Source organism: Sceloporus occidentalis, unplaced genomic scaffold (genome assembly GCF_023333645.1).
Source record: "Sceloporus occidentalis isolate IW3139 unplaced genomic scaffold, rSceOcc1.0.p SCAF_74, whole genome shotgun sequence".
NCBI classification, from domain to species: domain Eukaryota; kingdom Metazoa; phylum Chordata; class Lepidosauria; order Squamata; family Phrynosomatidae; genus Sceloporus; species Sceloporus occidentalis.
In genome coordinates this window covers 3,553,649-3,572,257 of record NW_028317054.1, presented here as the reverse complement: position 1 = coordinate 3,572,257, position 18,609 = coordinate 3,553,649, and the positions used below count along the sequence as shown (strand labels likewise).

At 41.4% G+C, this 18,609-nt stretch overlaps 1 protein-coding gene across 1 annotated transcript; it reads left to right on the top strand.

Moving 5' to 3' along the window:
- Positions 1–273: 273 nt before the first annotated feature.
- LOC149285971 (lysosomal cholesterol signaling protein-like) lies at positions 274–14,358 on the top strand. Its single transcript, XM_089494674.1, has 14 exons — positions 274–730; positions 1,670–2,069; positions 2,631–2,796; positions 3,929–4,084; positions 4,492–4,575; positions 5,012–5,132; positions 6,682–6,766; positions 7,407–7,497; positions 9,981–10,185; positions 11,525–11,661; positions 12,209–12,304; positions 12,561–12,625; positions 13,250–13,390; positions 14,136–14,358. The coding sequence occupies exons 1-14, from the start codon at positions 274–276 to the stop codon at positions 14,356–14,358; spliced, it is 2,427 nt and encodes an 808-aa protein (XP_089350800.1).
- Positions 14,359–18,609: the final 4,251 nt, after the last annotated feature.

Sequence of the window (18,609 nt, the reverse complement as noted above, 5' to 3'; positions counted from 1 at the left end):
TCCATATCTGTTGTTCCAGAGCAAACTGTCCTAAAATTCAGGACCGTATAATTCGGCTACCTGTAGTGGACCGCACTATCCATACATTTTTGGATTAAGGGACCATAATAATCCATTCAGAGCAGTTTGCTTAATATTAGTTTCTCCTGCACCAACATCAGCGCTATTCCGTTGTTATTAACTCTTAACTGTTTTTATTTTGGTGTTTTTTATTAGATGGTCAAGCTGTTTCATGCTTCGTAAAGAATGTCGGACACCAGCGGAAGGAAGAAGATGAAAGTCATGTCAGGGCTGCTCTTGAAGAACCTCTCGTCCGTCTACAACATGAGCCTGGACCTGGGAGGAGATCAAGCTAACACCACGGATGGTGCCCCTTCTATTTCCATAAACAGACTCTTCCCTGCTCTATTAGAATGCTTTGGCATCATCTTGTGTGGTTACATTGCAGGGAGGGCAAATATAATTACCCCAATTCAAGCAAAAGGACTGGGCAACTATGTGTCTCGTTTTGCTCTTCCAGCCCTGCTCTTCAAAAACATGGTGGTTCTGGATTTTTCCAACGTGAGATGGTCCTTTCTGTACAGTATCCTCATTGCCAAAGCTTTGGTGTTTTTTATAGTCTGTGCCCTTACTTTGCTGGTTGCAAATCCACAGAGTCGATTCAGTAAGGCTGGCCTCTTCCCTATATTCGCGACTCAAAGCAATGATTTTGCACTCGGATACCCTATAGGTAAGATCTGTGTTTCTATGTGAAGATTGTTGGTAGCACCAGAACTAGAGAAGTAATGCAGGCTCCTCTTGTGCCTGCCGTTGTTCACCGTTTTGCCCCAGCTAGTTACAGTACCTGACATAATTCTCTGCCGCATATTATCTGTGGTTGAAGATTTGGTCTTCTGCCTGAAAGTGGTCCCAAGATAAATCTGCATTGCCTGCTTCTGGATTCTGTGACTATGTCCAAGAGGCATTGTAGATAAGGCAATATAAACATTGCTGCTCATTCACACACACACACGGTGTCTGTCTTCTGTGACTGTCCAAGAGGCATTGTAGATAAGGCAATATAAACATTGCTGCTCATTCACACACACACACACACACACACACAATCAGGGTGTCTGTCTTCAGAATCTACCCACAATACAGGGACGGCTGCACAACCCATGGTGTGAACCGTTTAAAGCAAATCAGTTACCGCAGGGTACGGGAACGGCTCTCAAATGATGCCAATGACATTTCTCGGCATCCTCTTAAAAACCATTTCGTTTAAATCCCAGTGTGAATATGCTCTATAAGTTATGTGCCCTTTGTTCCACATCTATGCTAAGTCCCGACTTTCTGGAGGCTTTTGCTAATGTATTTTTCACGTTCATTCCTCGCGTCTTCTTTGTAGAACGTTATTAGTAAGCGTAGGAGTTCCTCTTTCTGACTGGTTGTTCATTCGGCATCTTTTTAGAATGTGCTTTATAACTGGTCCGGGAACTAGAAAGAGGGTTAGATGGGTGCCCAGAAAGGTTTTAGGGCTTTCTGGATACAATGGGTCAGTAAAATACGGTAAATTGTGAAGCTGTTAAATAATATAATGCATATGTACACTATGTTATGTTGTGGAAATGTCACCAAGCGTCATTAATGCTCTTAACGTGAGTATCTTTATCTTTTGTCTTTCCAGTGGATGCCTTGTACCAGACCACGTTCCCAGAGTATTGCCAGTACATATATTTGGTGGCCCCGGTCTCACTAATGATGCTGAATCCTCTGGGTTTCATTCTCTGCGAGATCCAAAAATGGAAAGAGAATCCTACCACATCCCAAAGCAAAATGAAGATTTTGGGACTGGCCCTCCTCCGCGTCTTCCAAAACCCCATTATATTCATGGTGTTTATAGGCATCGCCTTCAATTTTGCCCTCAGCCAGAAGATTCCCATTTATTTTGAGAATTTCCTGAACGGGTTGGCCGGTTCTTTCTCAGGATCGGCTCTCTTTTATCTCGGGCTGACTATGGTCGGCCAGACTGGCAAATTGGGGAAATCTTCATTTGTAGCGTTGCTGCTGCTGATCACCGCAAAGCTGTAAGTATGAATTTATGAGCCTGGAGATATGAGAAGTGTTCTGTAAAGTGTTTTATTGCTGTGATAACATAAGATGTGTAACCATACTTTCTCCGGGAGAAGTGCACGCTCTTTCCTCCGGCTGACTTTGTTAGGAGCGTGTGCGTGATCTCGGGAAATATCCCTGAAGCAGTAACCTTTTCCTTGTCTCCTCATCTTGTGTGATTAATGAGTAATTGTTTGATGGCCTATCCCTTGACATTGACCGACACATTTATCTGCATTCTTTTAACAGGTAGGCTCCTTCTAAGCAAATTAAAAGGCACCTAACCAGGAAATTAGTAGTGGAAAAGAAACTTTCTTCCCTGGCTTTTTTTATTTTTTATTATTTTTAGGCAAGGTACATATTTCACATGTTTATGTCCTTGTATAGTATATTAAGCAGGTACTTTTTATGCTAGTGGGCCTCCTTTTTTTGTTTTTGTTTTTTATTATTGTTATCTAGTTACATGAATATCTATTTAAATAAAAAAAAATGAAAGGGACGCAAATATTCATTTTTATTTTTTTTTTCCGTTTCAGGCTGGCCTTGCCACTTATCTGCAGGGAAATGGTGGAATTATTGGACAAAGGCAACAGCTTGGTTAACCACACCGCTTTATCTAACTATGCATTTCTGTACGGAGTCTTCCCAGTGGCCCCTGGAGTCGCTATCTTTGCAAACCAGTTCAACATGGAAGTAGAGATTGTAAGAAAATATAGTTACTATTCATGCTAACGTATCGGCTGTTTAGAGGACCAGGTATTTATTATGACTTTGTGATGCAGACTTTTTTTGTGCAGTATTCAGGGCCAAATTGATTCCAGAAAAAACCCATAATGCACAATGACCTTGCTGCAAACGGCTTAAAATGATCTGCCTTTGGGTGTTTCAGGAATAGTTCTTGGGCTCTGGGACTCCGGCACATTCTGATGTTATAGAATAGACATGTTCCTCGTCAAAGCGAATAAGAATTTCACTTGGCAGCTTCCACGACCTGCCTATTGACTTTTATATGTGTGCTTTTAAAATACAATAAATTACTTTCCTTGAACTCTGTCATTCCTCGACACATTGCTTACTAAAACACTGCAAGCACATGCGTTTTATCAGATACTCGCCTTTCACACAGTATAAAATGCTGCCAGAAGGTTTATATCTTCTATATGTGCATATAACCCGTATCAGTGGTTCCAAGACGATCCCCGTGTTCTGTAAATATGAAATACATAAACGGTAAGAGTTTTAAAATGCTGTCCCTCCTGCTCAAAATGTGTTGTGTTATAGAAAGAATCATGTTAAAGTCTCCGAGAGAACCGATTATCCGAATGCCAGCATTTGCCACGTACCTGTATGATCTATGATACAAGACGGCCGCATATGTAATATCTGTGTGAACATATAATTATTACTAATTACAGTATTCCTGTATACAAGGCGTCTTGTGCCTTTTTTGTTAATTTATTCAGACGCTGCTTTTTTGTTGGCCGGGAGATTTTCCTTTTGCTTTCTAAGCTCTGCTCGGTAATAGCTCTTGAAAGCGTTGCCACACCTGGTCTGATGACTATTACACAGGTTTTATACACTGAATTCTTACGAATGTAAGAATGTTATTAGTTCAACTCGCATGAAGTGGTTTTTGCATGTATTACTCAATAGCCGACGATAAGGCCCAAATGTAGATCTGTCTAGACGGGGCCGTGAACTTAGTTTGAGGAGGCACTTCATGCTTGGCTCTGGTTTCCCATTCACGTGGTTAGATAGATAGATCTGTATATATATATATATTAAATGGTCAAGCGAAGATTTGATGAACACGTTGTAACCTTTTTATTGACAGATCACTTCGGGTATGGTGATAAGCACTTTTGTGTCCGCTCCCATTATGTATGTCTCTGCCTGGCTACTCACCATTCCATCCATGGACCCCAAACCCCTGGTATCTGCCCTGCAGAACGTCAGCTTTGACATCAGCATTGTGAGCCTGGTATCCCTGGTAAGTTCATCAGAGAGCGCAGAAGCATTTTCCGCTAGTGTGACGTGCAGACGGCTATCTAGGAATGTGAGGCCGGTGTTTGGAATTCAGACAACCTTTACAATGTCAACACCTGGGCACTTTTCGTGGCAAGCTACCTCTTCTATGGGAGTGGCTTATTGGTGGAGGTTGGGCTATCTGATGGTGTGGGAGGAGCTATCCATGTATGGGGTGGGGTTAGCTGTAGACCGTCTTGAGTAGGAGGGAAGGTGGGTGGGGAGTGGACTGGAGAAAAAAGTGACCCGGAGACTCTGGGAAGCAGCGCTAGGTATTACTAGGTTCCTTACGCCAGTCTTTCAGGGGATCGGGACTGGGTTTCTGCTTCACACAAGTACAGGTGAAATGTGTCTCTGTTTCTCTTTTCGTAGATCTGGTCGCTTGCTGTTTTACTCCTGAGTAAGAAATACAAGCGTCTCCCTCATTTACTTACCGCTAACCTACTACTTGCCCAGGTCTGTAACCGGTTTATTTTCTCAAGTTTTAATCTGAAACCGTAACTCTGTAGATAGTCTGACGTGGAGATGGCGCTGGAAAGCAAATTCAACCCTTATTATACAGAAGTTATTTTCCTGTCTTTTTTTTCTTGTTTGTAAGTCTCAACTGTATGTAATTTTATGGCACATATTGGGTAGGTTTAGGCAGAATATCAACTTTTACTGCATTTTGATTGGCTTGGTGTATCACAGCCGTTGGTACTTCCTGGCTGCGCTAGTAATAACTTCAGTATTACCTTGTCACCTTTTAACAATAAATGGCTTCAGCAGGGCGTTCTTGTTGATCAAATAGATTATAATTATGGGTGCTTTTTGGGGAGAAGGTATGATTTGTTGCACCGTGTGCCCAAAACATACCATTTAGGTGTTATGCTGATTTTTATATTCATTACAGCTGATTGTCTGCATTGGAATGATCATGTGGAACTTCATAATAAAGGAGAGAAATGTGATTGGCCAAATCCTAGTATTTGTGATTCTCTATAGCGCCCTCTACAGCACCTACATGTGGACAGGTATTTCTAGTTTTTGGATAACTGTATACAATCTTGTGATCAGTCTTGTACTACTAAGGATATTTAATACATTTGTTATCATATAGAAAAGTTAAGCAATCCTTTTACTAACGTAGCTCTTTTTTTTTTAATATTGATGTTATTGTTGTATCTACACTAAATAATTTGTATGTAAAACCCAATTTATTAACCTATTATGGTTGAATGCCTTTTTGCATGAATTACCGTATTTGCTCGATTATAAGACGACCCTGATTATAAGACGACCCCCCAAAATCTGAATATTAACTTAGGAAAAAAAGAAAAAGCCTGAATATAAGACGACCCTAAAGGAAAAAAGTTTTACCAGTAAATGTTAATTCATGTAAACTATTTTTTTAAATAAAAGCTATGATTGAGAAAAATATTTTTTTTGTTTTTATTTCCTTGTATTTTCCAACCTGTCCCCCAGTTACGCACATCTGCCCCCAGGCTTGCCACACCAATATGGCACTGTGGCCCATGATATGCCTTTTAACCCTCTATATGCCACTGTGCCCCATGGTATGCCTTTTGACCCCCTATGTGCCACTCTGCCTCCAGAAATGCCTTATACCCCTATATCCCATTCTGGCATTTAGGGGGTTAAAATGCATATTATGGGGCAGAGTGGCATATAGGGAGGTATAAGGCATTCCAGGAGGCAGTGGCATTAAGGGAGTTAAAAGGCATTGTATAGAGCACTCTATAAGGCATTTCAGGAGGCAGAGTGCTCTATTAAATGCCCCCTTAACGCCACTCTGCTTCCTGAAATGCCTTATAACTCCCTATATGCCACTCTGCCCCATAATATGCCTTTTAACCCCCTAAGTGCCAGAGTGGCATATAGGGGTATAAGGCATTCCAGAAATGCCCTATGTCCCCCATTTAACGCACACGCACACACACACACTTACCGGTGCTTCCAAATTCCTGCTGTATTGCCGGGGCAGCGGGTTGACGTCTCCTTCCGCTGCAGACGGAAGGAGGTGGAGTTGGCAGCGGGGGTTGTCTGCGTCCGTCGCGGATACCTTTCCCGGCTGTCAGAGATCAGAGTTCCGGCACCTGTGCGGGGAACTCTGATTTCTGACAGTCGGGGAAGGTATCCGCGACGGACGCAGACAACCCCCGCTGCTAGCCACACCTCCTTCCGGCTGCAGCGGACGTTGTCTACGCGGATCGCGTAGACGTCAACCCGCTGCCCCGGCAATACAGCAGGAAGTACCGGTAAGTAAGTGTGGGGGGGGGAGACAGGAGGATCCAGGTCCCCTGCAGCGGTGCGGGGGATCTGGATCTTAGTCTCATAATCAGACCTCTATTTGAGGTCTGATTAGAAGACGACCCCGATTAGAAGACGAGGGGTATTTTTCAGAGCATTTGCTCTGAAAAAAACCTCGTCTTATAATCGAGCAAATACGGTATATTATGTAAGAAAGAAAGCGCATAATATAATATGGCTTAATGCTATTCTTAACAGTGCAGAATTTATAGACAAACATCAGAAATGGCTGCTTCTCTTATTTTTTCATAGGTCTTATTTCCTTTTCTTTGCTGCTGCTGAAAAAGCGAGAAGTCGGGAATATCCCAGTAGTTTTCATTGTCCTGGCTGGCTGGGGGTAGGCTTTTTATCTCAAACTATCATATAACCACAGAATATTTTATTTGATCTACATGGACCAGTATATTGTAAAAGAAAACTAATCCTTCTTCAGCATTAATGTCTGGTCAGTTTTATAAAATGTGTTAATCTGCTGCCTACAATTAAAGATGGTGGCGTCATTTAGTTATTTGTCACCACCGAAAGTATCTACCTACTGTGAAATATAATTAACCCCTTAAAAACAATGGGTTGTCCTTAAACCCATTAAAAACAATGCATTGCGAGCCCGTACATGTACAGGCTTTGTCATGGAGGGGTTAAAGCCACTGGGGAGTACCACCTTAAGGAGTTTAGCCTTAAGAGTGTTTGGAATAACAAGGGCTTTAAGCAGCAGCCATAGTTCTGGTCCTTCTGTGGGTTTTTATATTTTTCCTTACGAAACTGACGAATACCTTGCCAAATTATTATTTAATTTAAAAAAAAAAAAATTTTATTCAGTATTTTGTAAGAATGTAGCACTTATGTTCCTGTAAAGTATATTCAGGCATGCATATTGATATGAGGATCACTTAAATTCTAAAAATTGTATGATCTGATTATCTTAACCAAAACACGATGGTGTCATTATTTACGTATTCTCACCTTTTCTTCCTCAGTATTCCTGTGTTAATAATGTGCATTCTTGTAAGCGTTGGAGAGCGAGATGCGGACACTGTGGACTCTGCTTTCTTTTATGGAAAATCTCAAGTAAGTAATCCATTCCCTGGGAGAAGAGGTCTAATGTCTGCACTGTTTTCACAAGGACCGATTTAGTTGTGCTAAAAGTTATTTAACCCCTTGATGACAATTGCCGGTCCGGGCACGTCACGGAAATTCATGTCGATAACGACAAATGACGTGCCAGGACCGGCACGTCATTAAACGGGTGCAGAAAGCGATCTATTTTCGCTTTCTGCACCGAAACGGCGTTGCTGTAATGCCTCGACCTCGAGGCATTCAGCAACGCCATTATCGGCACAAAGGGGCCATCTCTGGCCCCTCCCCGGGGCGTCAACATCCGCCATACTTTGTATGGCGGCGGACGCCCGTTTTAAAAGCGTTTAGGAGGCGATCAACGATCGCCTCCTAAACTTAAATGGTGTCGCTGGAATGCCTCGATCAGGAGGCATCCAGCGACACCAAACACTTACCTTTGGATGGGCTGTGACCGCTCCGGAGAGCGGTCACAGCCGCAGCTGCCGGTGATCTTCGCCATCTGCAAGATGGCGGCGGTCCGGGAAAATTCAATAAAGAAACAATAAAGTCTAAAAAGTTCGCTAGACGGTCTCCAGACCCTCTAGAGAACTCTGGCTCCACTTGCAGGTTGAATATAGGTACTGCATTCAACCATGCAAGTCAATGGAGCTCAGCTTTCTAATCACAGTGTGATTAGAAAAAATAAATTAAAAATAAAATAAAATTAATAATAATTAGAAAAAAAATAGTAAAAAACCAGTAAAATGTAAAAATAATTTCCCACTGATGTCACTATCAGGGGAACCTTCAAGTTGAAAAAAAATGTTAAAAAAATAAAAAAAGGCAAAAAAAAAAAAATATATATATACAAAATATATTTTTGTGAGCAAGTCCTAAAATTAGCATATTAGCTTAAAACAATTCTCGCATGGAAAGAGTTAAAATACTGGCATATTAAATGCCCATGGGGTGTCTACTTTTAAAAAATGTATGATTTGATGGGGTAAATTGAATTGGCCGGGTTCAACAAGGTCCCAATTAACACGGGGGGAAGGATGGCCACACATCTAATTTCCAATTAGAAAAATGCACACGTACCAAATGTGGCCTTTTAGTTCCCCCCAAAAATGACAAACCCATGCATGTGGGGTATCACTGTACTCAGGAGATGTTGCTGAACACTTATTGGGGTGTCGTGTGACAGCGGCATATACCAGGAGCTGTAAATTCATACATAAAGTAGGTGTGTGTGGGAAAAATACACACACAAAAATACTACTGCAAACTTTGAAAAAATGCTGGTGGTAAAATGTGTGCATGCAAAGAGTTAAAATACCAGCATTTAAAATACCCTGGGGTGTCTAGTTTTCAAAAATATATGGTTTTGTTGGGCATACTGAAATGGCCCGGCTCAAAGATGTACCAAATAGGGCATGGGCAGTGGATCCCCAAATGCCAAAGTTCAACATTGAAAAATGTGCATGCCCCAAATGTGGCTCTTTTGCCCCCGAACAGCCAGGCAAAATCATTCATGTGGGGTATCACTGCGCTCAGGAGATGTTGCTAAACACATATTGGGGTGTTTTTTGATAGTGACATATACCAGAACCTGTTTATTTATACCTAAAGTAAAATGTGTGTGAAAAAACAAATGCAAAAAAATTACTACCATAAAGTTTGACAAAGGCTGATGGTAGAATAAGTGCTTGGAAAGGGTTAAAATACCAGCATTTGGAATACCCTGGGCTGTCCAGTTTTCAAAAATATATGACTTGATGGGGTAAATTGCATTGGCCGGCTTCAAAGATACCCGAAATGGCACATGGGGGGAAGAATTACCAGATTTGGAAAAAATGGCTTTGAAATAGCAAAACGCTACCTGTACTTATTGCTCCATAACGTGCAGAAAAAAGCAAAAAAACATAAAAACATTGGGTATTTCTAAACTCAGGACAAATAGTAGAATCTATTTAGCAGGTTTTATTATTACGTTTTATAGATGAGTAAAAGATTTTTCAACTAAAAGTTAGAAACAGTCATTTTTTTCAAAATTTTTCACCATATTTTATACTTTTTTTAATAGTAAATAATATGATACAATCAAAACAATGTCATCTAAAGAAAGCCCTTCTTGTCCTGAAAAAAACAATATCTAATGTGTGTGGGTTCAGTAAACGGGAAAGAAGAAAATTACAGCTAAACACAAGCAGCGCAGAAATGTTAAAACGGCCATTGTCACGAAGGGTACAAAAAGTAAAATCAGCCTTTGTCACGAAGGGGTTAAACCGAGTATCCCCACGGCATTTATACACTGGTTGAAATCTCTTTGGGGTTTTATCGAATAAGCATGTATATCGCATATATCGTGTCCATGGATGTCTCTGTCCGGGTGTAGTGACTGATCCTGGGTTAGCGCTGGTTTTAACACTGCTGTTTTGGGTGGCGTTTGGTATCTTTAGTCATTTTGTAATCCAGAGAATCTGTTTTTGGACTAGATTATCAGCACGGCAGTGGTCCTGTCTTGCAGTATACTACTCTCTGGCATATCGCTTCTATGTATGAGTCGGAGCGGACAGGACAGCAACTACCAGGTGCTTAGCCAGCCGTCTCAGAGCAGTGACGACAGATCAACAGACGCCACGAGCGATGCCAAACCAGACAGTCCAATACCAGGTGCCACGTCAATTTCTGCAGAAAGAGGTAATTCTGACACTGGACATGTGTAACATAAAGTACTAAAAATATTACAGGCTCGGAACTCATTTGGTCTACAAAATGGGGCTGTTAGGTCTCCTGTCCGTTCTGTCTTCCGTGGTTTATACATTTTATACGTGTGCAGCAACGACACCAACATGGATCGGCGTCGAGCGGTACGTTGGGGAATACCAGAAAAACATGACGCCTAAAAACATTTGACTTATGGTATAGCATGTTGAAAGAAAAGAAGCCTTAACTAAAAAACCAGTGCGCCAATCTTTACAAAAATACTGTCCCAGAATATGGAGCAAAATGTCACCCGTTCATCGTGCCAGAAATCCCAACCATACTCTCCATGCCGTACAGTCGTCATATGGGCTGCATTTTATTGGCGTAGATGCCTCGTAATGTAGATCTTTTGCTCTCATTTAATGCCTGCTTTATATATCTAGATTTATTTCATTTTGCTATAGGATTAAAAGGACACTTCAGCTATTGTGTGTCGTTGTACCTCACTTTGGAATATGATGGCACCATATCAATCAGTCAATAATAATCTGCACTTTAATGCATTTAACTGAATGCTTGTTGCATTTCTCCTTGCAAATGCTTATTCGGAATCCCCCTCAGCGCAGTTTTTTGCCCCGCTCCATCTCCTTGGCTTTTTGGTGCTTATGCATGGGGTAGCTGCGGTGAAATTTCCAGGGGGTCTGAGGCATCCCCCACCCCATAAGCAAAGATCTTTCTCATTGATTTCAGTGGAAGCAAACATGGATAGTTTAGCGGACAGAGCCCTGTGCTTATTTATCATTTGCAGGTTAAGAAAAAAAAAAAAAGCGTGTTAAATGACTTACAAGGTACATTAATATGCATTAGTTTCTGGCGCTGTTCCTAACCAAAGGCGTTATTTGTAATATGGGGATAGCCCCCACGATGAATAATGGCATAAAGCGATTAGCCGGTGAGAGTCTTTTTACGCGGTAACCGGGGCTGAATGCTTCCTCTGTACAGGGTCCTGCGCATGTGGTCAGGAAAATGGAGCCGTGTGTCACGCCACAGAGACCGTAACCGCGCTGAATATTAATGAGATCCCCAGCATCGAAGAAGGTACACTTTGTTATATGACAGATCATAAGAAATTGGCTAACATCGTACACGTTTTGGATAAATGTACTTATGTGACAATCACATTTTAGACCAGATGACCCGCTTACCATTATTTGTGGAGGATTTTTTTCTTATTGCTATAGCAACCAGTATTTTTAATTCCTTTTTATCCATTTTACTATAATGGGTAGATGTCTTTTTTGTTTTTGGTAACTTTTTCCCTTTTGATTTTAAGCACATGAATGTTTAAGCCGCTGCAATTCTCAAAGATGCGCCCTATCGCAAGAAGAGCAGCAGCAGCTGCACAGCACTGACCCGCAAATGGCCAGACACGTCTTGCTTTGCTTGCTGCTCATTGTTGGCCTCTTTGCAGTAAGTGCATTTTATTATCTACCTCTTCGTAGAGGACTCGTTTCAGAGCGGATATCCAGAATATATATATATATAATCTTATATAGCACCAACAATTTACACAGTGCTTCTTACCATACTTGCATTCAAAGGGGTCTGACGAGACTATAACCGGCAGACTAAGGAAAAACGATGCATTAGGTGAGGAGGGTCTCATCTCTATCTAATAGATATATAGATTTAAGCAGGGGGTGACAGGGCTATAAATAGGAGATGTTATCAGGGAGGGCTGGGTTCTTTTGGCTTTAGGGGAAGCAAGTTTACTCAAGTAGCACCCCATCTAACCTATTAGCTGACACCCGTACGCTCCGTTACACACACATGGCTTGTTTCTGGTGCGATTTGCCACCGCGGGCCCCATAACCTAATGCTACAGAAGCCCACTGACCGCTCGCCTCCCGGAGTGGGCCAGCCCTGCACACTGGATTTGGACCCGTTGACATTACTGTATATTTACTGTACAGTCTGCTCCTGTGTTCTCATTTTGCTCACTTTTTTTGTATATTAGAACGTGTCCAGCTGCTTCTGGTGGCTTTTTAACATGGAACCAGGAAGACTTTATGTTGAACTTCAGTTCTTTTGTGCTGTGATTAACTTTGGCCAGGTATGTTTCATATTCATACTATCATCCACACTCGCAGTGCGGGTTATTGTGAAGTGAGTAGTGTGAATGACAATGCTTTTAGGCATATATCATCTAATTACCATAATACAGAATAAACTTGATCTATACTTTTGTTAGCAATCTGAACCATTTAACATAATCCAGAATAATTTCATCGTCACAAGCGAGAGTTTGATGTTCATCAAGAATAATCTTTAAATGTCAAATGGGAATTTATTATTTATTTTTTTTACAGGGTTTTATTTCATTTGGCATTTTTGGACTGGATAAACATTTGATCATTCTCCCGTGCAAGAAAAGGTATATATATATATTTTTTTTTTATTTCTGTCAGGTTTATCGGTTATGCCAATGTCTGAGTAACCACCAAGGCTGTATGTTTCCAGCGGTTCTGGAGTATATGGAGCCGGGGATTACCTGTTATTTTCTTCATCTATACCTGTTTTTGCATGAGCAAAAGGGTAGCAAGAAGGGGTTTATTCACTAAAGTGGGAGTTTGAAATTGTGGTGCTCCCGAAATCTACTGACTTCACGGTGCATTTAAAAATGGTCTTTCATAGGTAAGAGGTAGGTTTCTATTATCTATTCTAGCATCAGATCACTAGTCCTTTCATTCCCTGACACTCTTTCTTTACGTCGTAATTCATTGGGCTTCTGGTGCCACCTTCATGCTAACCGCATCCAAATAACCTCCTTCAACCCATCCTCTCTATTTTGCCTCCTAAAACCAACAGTCTGTCCACTCCCCCAGAGGTCATGACAATGTCAAATGTAGTCTAATGTATCGACTGTGTTATTAGACTGAGTTTCCAAAATGTATGTATTGTATTTACATTCTCGGAACTATATAAAACATAATCAACAATATATTTGGTCGAGGAAGCACTTTTGCATGATCTTTTTTTCAATGGCTGATTTTTCTAGGTTGGAGTTCCTATGGAGCAGGCGAGAATCCAAAGACGGTACTGGAGAGGACAATTTGCCTGAAGAAATACGTATGGCGTGCCATCAGTTTGTGCATTATCACAAAGATCTGTGCGTCAAGAAAATTGTTAAAGGGAGAAGGTAATGTAAAAACACTGAGGATCCCCAAAAGAACTGCCGGCAAAGGCCTCCAATTTATAAATACGTTTATATATAAGCTGTAACATTTACTAGTCTGATTTATAAAGGGAGTGTTTCTCCGTTTTCTTACAAAAAATGCAATAAAAACAAAATCATTCCATTTCATCACGATAGGAAATCATTTAATATATTAGTGTTTTTATTATTTATGTTTGGAGTGGTTTTTTTTTTTTTTTCTTTTATAAATGATTATTTAGAAGCAGAAATAATTCAAATTAAGGAACAATCATTCAGTGTAAATTTGAATTCTTTAATTATTGTCCATTGGTTGAATTGCCTTCTATTCATACCAGGTCAAAAAAGTCATTTTTGTTATGTTTACTTCCTTTTTCCTTAATACTTTCCTGCACTAACCTGTTTTCTTCATAACTTGACCTGTTCTAAACTTTCCATCACGCTAAGTAGAGAAATCTATATGTCCTGATAGGGAATTTGCTAAATCTACATACGATTGAGATGGTGAAGTTACAACTTTAATCCACCTTGCAGAGTATTCATATACATACTATGGCTTACATTCCCATTCATAGACCTTAGTCGGAAAACTGTTCTGCTCCCTCCTAACGAGCTCATATCTTCCTGTCTTTCCTGTTTTCCTCTCTATTTGTCGTTGCCTGCTGGCCAATGCACAGTTCTGGTACGGGGGTTACAGAACACATGGGTGAATCCTTCCTTTGACACGCAGGTGTGGCGCGAGGACATCCGCAGGGACCTTCTGGGGCTCTGATCTGGTGGCCTGGCTGGTTGAGGTGGGACTCGCTCCTGATCGAGGAGAGGCAGTAAAGTACGGCGAGAAGCTACGGCAAGGAGGAGTCATCGTGCATATTACAAACGAATATGAATTTCGGGATGAAAACCTCTATTACCGCATGTTAAAGAAGAGATCGACGGCGGCCCAGCACCTCTGATAAGAGGCTGCGTTTGAAAACGGCTGCTGTGGTCTTCAAGCCAAGGATTTTTGTCAACGTCGTTCTAAGCGCATGTTAAACAAGCCGAAGTGTACGTGGCGCTTGTAAGTTTATCTGCCTATGCAAAGCCATTCATGTTCGGCACTAAAAATACGTTTATCTGAAACAAAAGAAGCTCATGTAACCAAGCTTTCACTAAGACAGGGCGTCGGGGAAAGCGAAGAAAGTCCATGTTCATTATTATTTAAGGGCAGACAACTTTAATGTCAGGGATCCGACGGTTAACGTAAGCCGTATAAGCTACGTTTCCTTATTTATATAGTATATTATTTTGCCGTTTTTCTTTGGTGTCATTGTTATTGGGAAATGTATCTGTATATTCTAACGATGCAAGAAAGGACTACTGGGTTTTTGTTCTGAGATATACCATCCAGTCTGACTTTTACCTATGCATTTTATTTTTATTAACTACTGAAACTTTAACACAGGGGGTCAACTGTAGTCCTTGAGGGCTGCAACTAGGCCTGGGCTTATGTGCATCCTTGATGTAATAATGGATTATTAATTGACATATGTGTGCTTAAGCTGGGATATCTAATCACTGTCGCCTGTTTTCATCCCTCGAGGCCTGGAGTTGTTGACCAGTTTTAATTAATGATGTATCTATACTTTACATTGATAAATACCTGCCCCCTTCCTATATAAGAAACTGAATATTGTAATGGGCCAATTTACTGGATTATGGAACCGTTCCTTTAAACTGTCCCCACCTTGTCCTACTTCTGACTGCAGGGTACTACCGTTCTAAGTAACAAGTCCATTCAGTTCTACATCCGACCCCCCCCCCCCCCCGCCAATCTCTCACTGAAAATAATTCTGCCCTTGATATATCGCAGTAAGGGCAGTCTAGCTGTTGGTGTTTTTTCCTGTGTTCTTCTCTCTATGTCTGTAACCCAGATGGTTTACCTGCTTCTGTTAATACCGTGGCCCTTGTATTTGAATGATGGGCCTGAAACATGATTATTGTATGAGCGGGAGTCGCTACTTCGTAGTTTGACCTCCGGCTCGTCCGACTTGTATCCATAACTTTAAAATGTTATAGCACACGAGGTGTGCGCGTACGAGTGTTTGGGGACTCTTTAGACCCGTTCTGCTGGGTTATACTGCGAGGGAGCGAGATTTAGTGCCGGTTGCATCAGGCTGAGTAAAGCCTGTGTAGCCAAGAGAAGGGATACTCGCTGCTGCTTAGTTTCTGTTGGTTATAATTGTTTTGCGTTCAGATATTTAAGTTCAAGGTTGATGCCCATTTTTTCAGATGGCTGATGCTTTTTTTTTTTCCCCTTCCTTTCTAAAAGTACTCCTGCACTAACTTGAATGAATTACGTTATTTACAGATGCAGCCCAAGGAATGTTATATTAACGTTTGATATTTCCTGTGCTGTACTTTATATCGTTACACACATTTTATGTGAAAACATGGCAATGTGTGTGGCTCTCAAAAGTGGAATTTTACTTTACACAGCAAAACACTGAAAGGAAAACTGAACTTTTTTTTTTTTTTTGTTTTTTTTTTTTTATAATCTTACCTCAAAATGTTAGTGTTCCAATGATCAAGCATCGGCTCTTGTGCTGACAGGACCGCGCCACCACAAGAGCTGTTGTCTTGAAACCGGCAGACTAAAGAGCGCTTCATTAAGCAGAATTATCACTTTAAAACATGAACCTGACTTATTACAAAATGTGAAACTGACCCGGGAGAGCGCTGCGCATTTGGCTGCAAGTAGCTCAATGTCTGATCGAATGCGCCATATTGTCATTCTTTATGCCATTTGCACAATAAAATGAATTTCATGTTACGGATTTGTCGTTTATTTAAGGCTGATATAGAATTGCTTACAGGACACTGTTCTGAATATTCAGTACCGCAAATAGAGGATTCAGGAATCTGAGGAAACAAGAAGCTCCAGACGCGGTGGATAAAAATGTTGCGTTTCAGAGACAAAATGATCAATGTTACTATGGAGTATAAAGAGGTTTAGTATATCACGGTAGAACATGTCAGCTGTGGCATCACAAGCTTTGATCTACATCATTTAAAATATGCAAGTGTGAGTGTGAAGTAGTGAGTGTGCATGTAGATACATACTGTTCCCCCTTTACATCCAAAGCTTTTTAATGCTTTAAAAATAAATCAATCAATCAATCAATCCTTAATGCTGTCTCTGAAATGCTGTTCGTATTCAGTTTACCTTTTATTTCACACAATCACTCGTCCACACGTGATCCCCTCTGTTAAGCAAATCTCCACAAACTGTAGATTGGGACACTGCCAGGGGAGGGCTGGCAGCCTAAGGCCTGGGGGGCAAGTCTAGTCAAGTGGCCCATTGCGCCACCTAAAGCGGCTGCGAGTTACATTGAAAGCGGCCGTCGTAGATCAATCATTCCGCTGGTGCCTAATGAAATTAAAGTGGCCGGCCAATGGCCATGCGTCAGCTCTTCGTCCCACATCTTAAAAGGGGGTGGGACGAAGAGCTGAGGCATGGCCATTGGGCCTGACTGACACACGATGCAGGAACGTACCTAGAGTATTTGGCACCTGAAGGGGATCCTGTATGTGGCACCCCCCCACACACACCTTAAAACTGCATAGTTTCTATGGTTAGGCAAACATTGGTGGTGGTACAGCATAATACCTATCATTATATACTGAGGCACACTGACGGTGGTACAGCATAACCATATACTTTGTGATTACGCTGTACTACCTATGTGCCTATCACTATACATTGAACAAGACTCTGACAATACTGCAGTACAACCCCTATCACTATATACTAAGCCAAACATTGATGTGGTGTAAGCCTACCACTTCACTGACTGGCTTAGTATATAGTAGGGATGAACCGAAATGAAAATTCAGCATTCGCTTGGCCAAAACTGTGGGGGAAAAAAACCCTTTAATACTTTATTAAAAGTAACACACCAAAATAAGATTTAAAAAAATCAATAATAATATATATATATATTTATACATATATAATTAACAGCAATCACACTCCTATCACGTCCAGGTTCTAGCATGTACTGGTTGCCTGGGCATGATAGGAGTGTGATTGCTGTTAGCAATCATATATACCGGTATATATTAATACTGTTATTGAATTTTTCCGTCCAAGTTTGGTGTGTTACTTACTTTTAATAAAAATGTTGTGAACACACCAAAATTGGACAAAAAAAACCAGCAATCACACTCCTATCATGCCCAGGCAGCCAGTACATGCTGGAATCTGGGCATCATAGGAATGTGATTACAGCCTCCCTATGCCATGTTACCCCCACACACACTTCCATGCTATCTCAAACCCTCATTCACAAACATTCAGCATAAACTACTGCATAACATCCATCACTCTCACACACTTACTAATCCACCCTCCTTGAATATTTTCCTACCTTTCCTCTGTCGTTTTTTCTCCTCTTCTTCTTCTTCTGGGTCCTGTCCTTCCGGTGCAGTGAAGGCAGTGGGAGTGGCTTCAGTGTTGTGCGCCGGGATTTGACATCAAGTCCCGACGCACAGCAACACTTGCCACGCGCATAGTCTCTGGAGGCGTGCCAGTGTGGTGGCACCCCTCAGCTTTGAATGCGGCAGCTTTTAATGTTCCTCGGCCGGCCTGGGGGGCAATTGCCCACTTGCCCTTGCGTCCCTGGACACTGCCCCGATAATGTCGCACATCATAGCGCGTCATGTAATCTTGTAACTCCATAAGCAAGAGGTTGAATACATAGCTTCACATATGTGGCGTCTGACGTCAGTGCAGACGTGTGAAGTAAGAAGTTCCGATGGGAAAAGGGTTGCTGTACTGTAGCTATAAGTGGACACACTGCAGGCTATTCACGTGGGAAGAAGCTGGAAAGAGGGACGTTTATGTCCTATAAGCTGTAACTATGTACTTGGTACAAATTACCCGGTACTCCATTTACAAAAGATATACCATCATCGCGGGAGGGAAAACCAGAGTTCCTTGGCGTCCTGCACTTGACAAGACACGCTGTTTTTAAAACAAAACATACTGTTCCAGCCTAGTGGCTAGATTTAACAATTTGGACAAAAAAGGGTTTATTTATACCCCACAAAGCATAATTCAAAATCTACAGATAAGTATTTCACAAAACCACAACGTGCGGGGTACTGCTGGAAATACACCGACTACTACAAAGTGCCGTGTGCTTTAATAGCGCTGTATATAACAT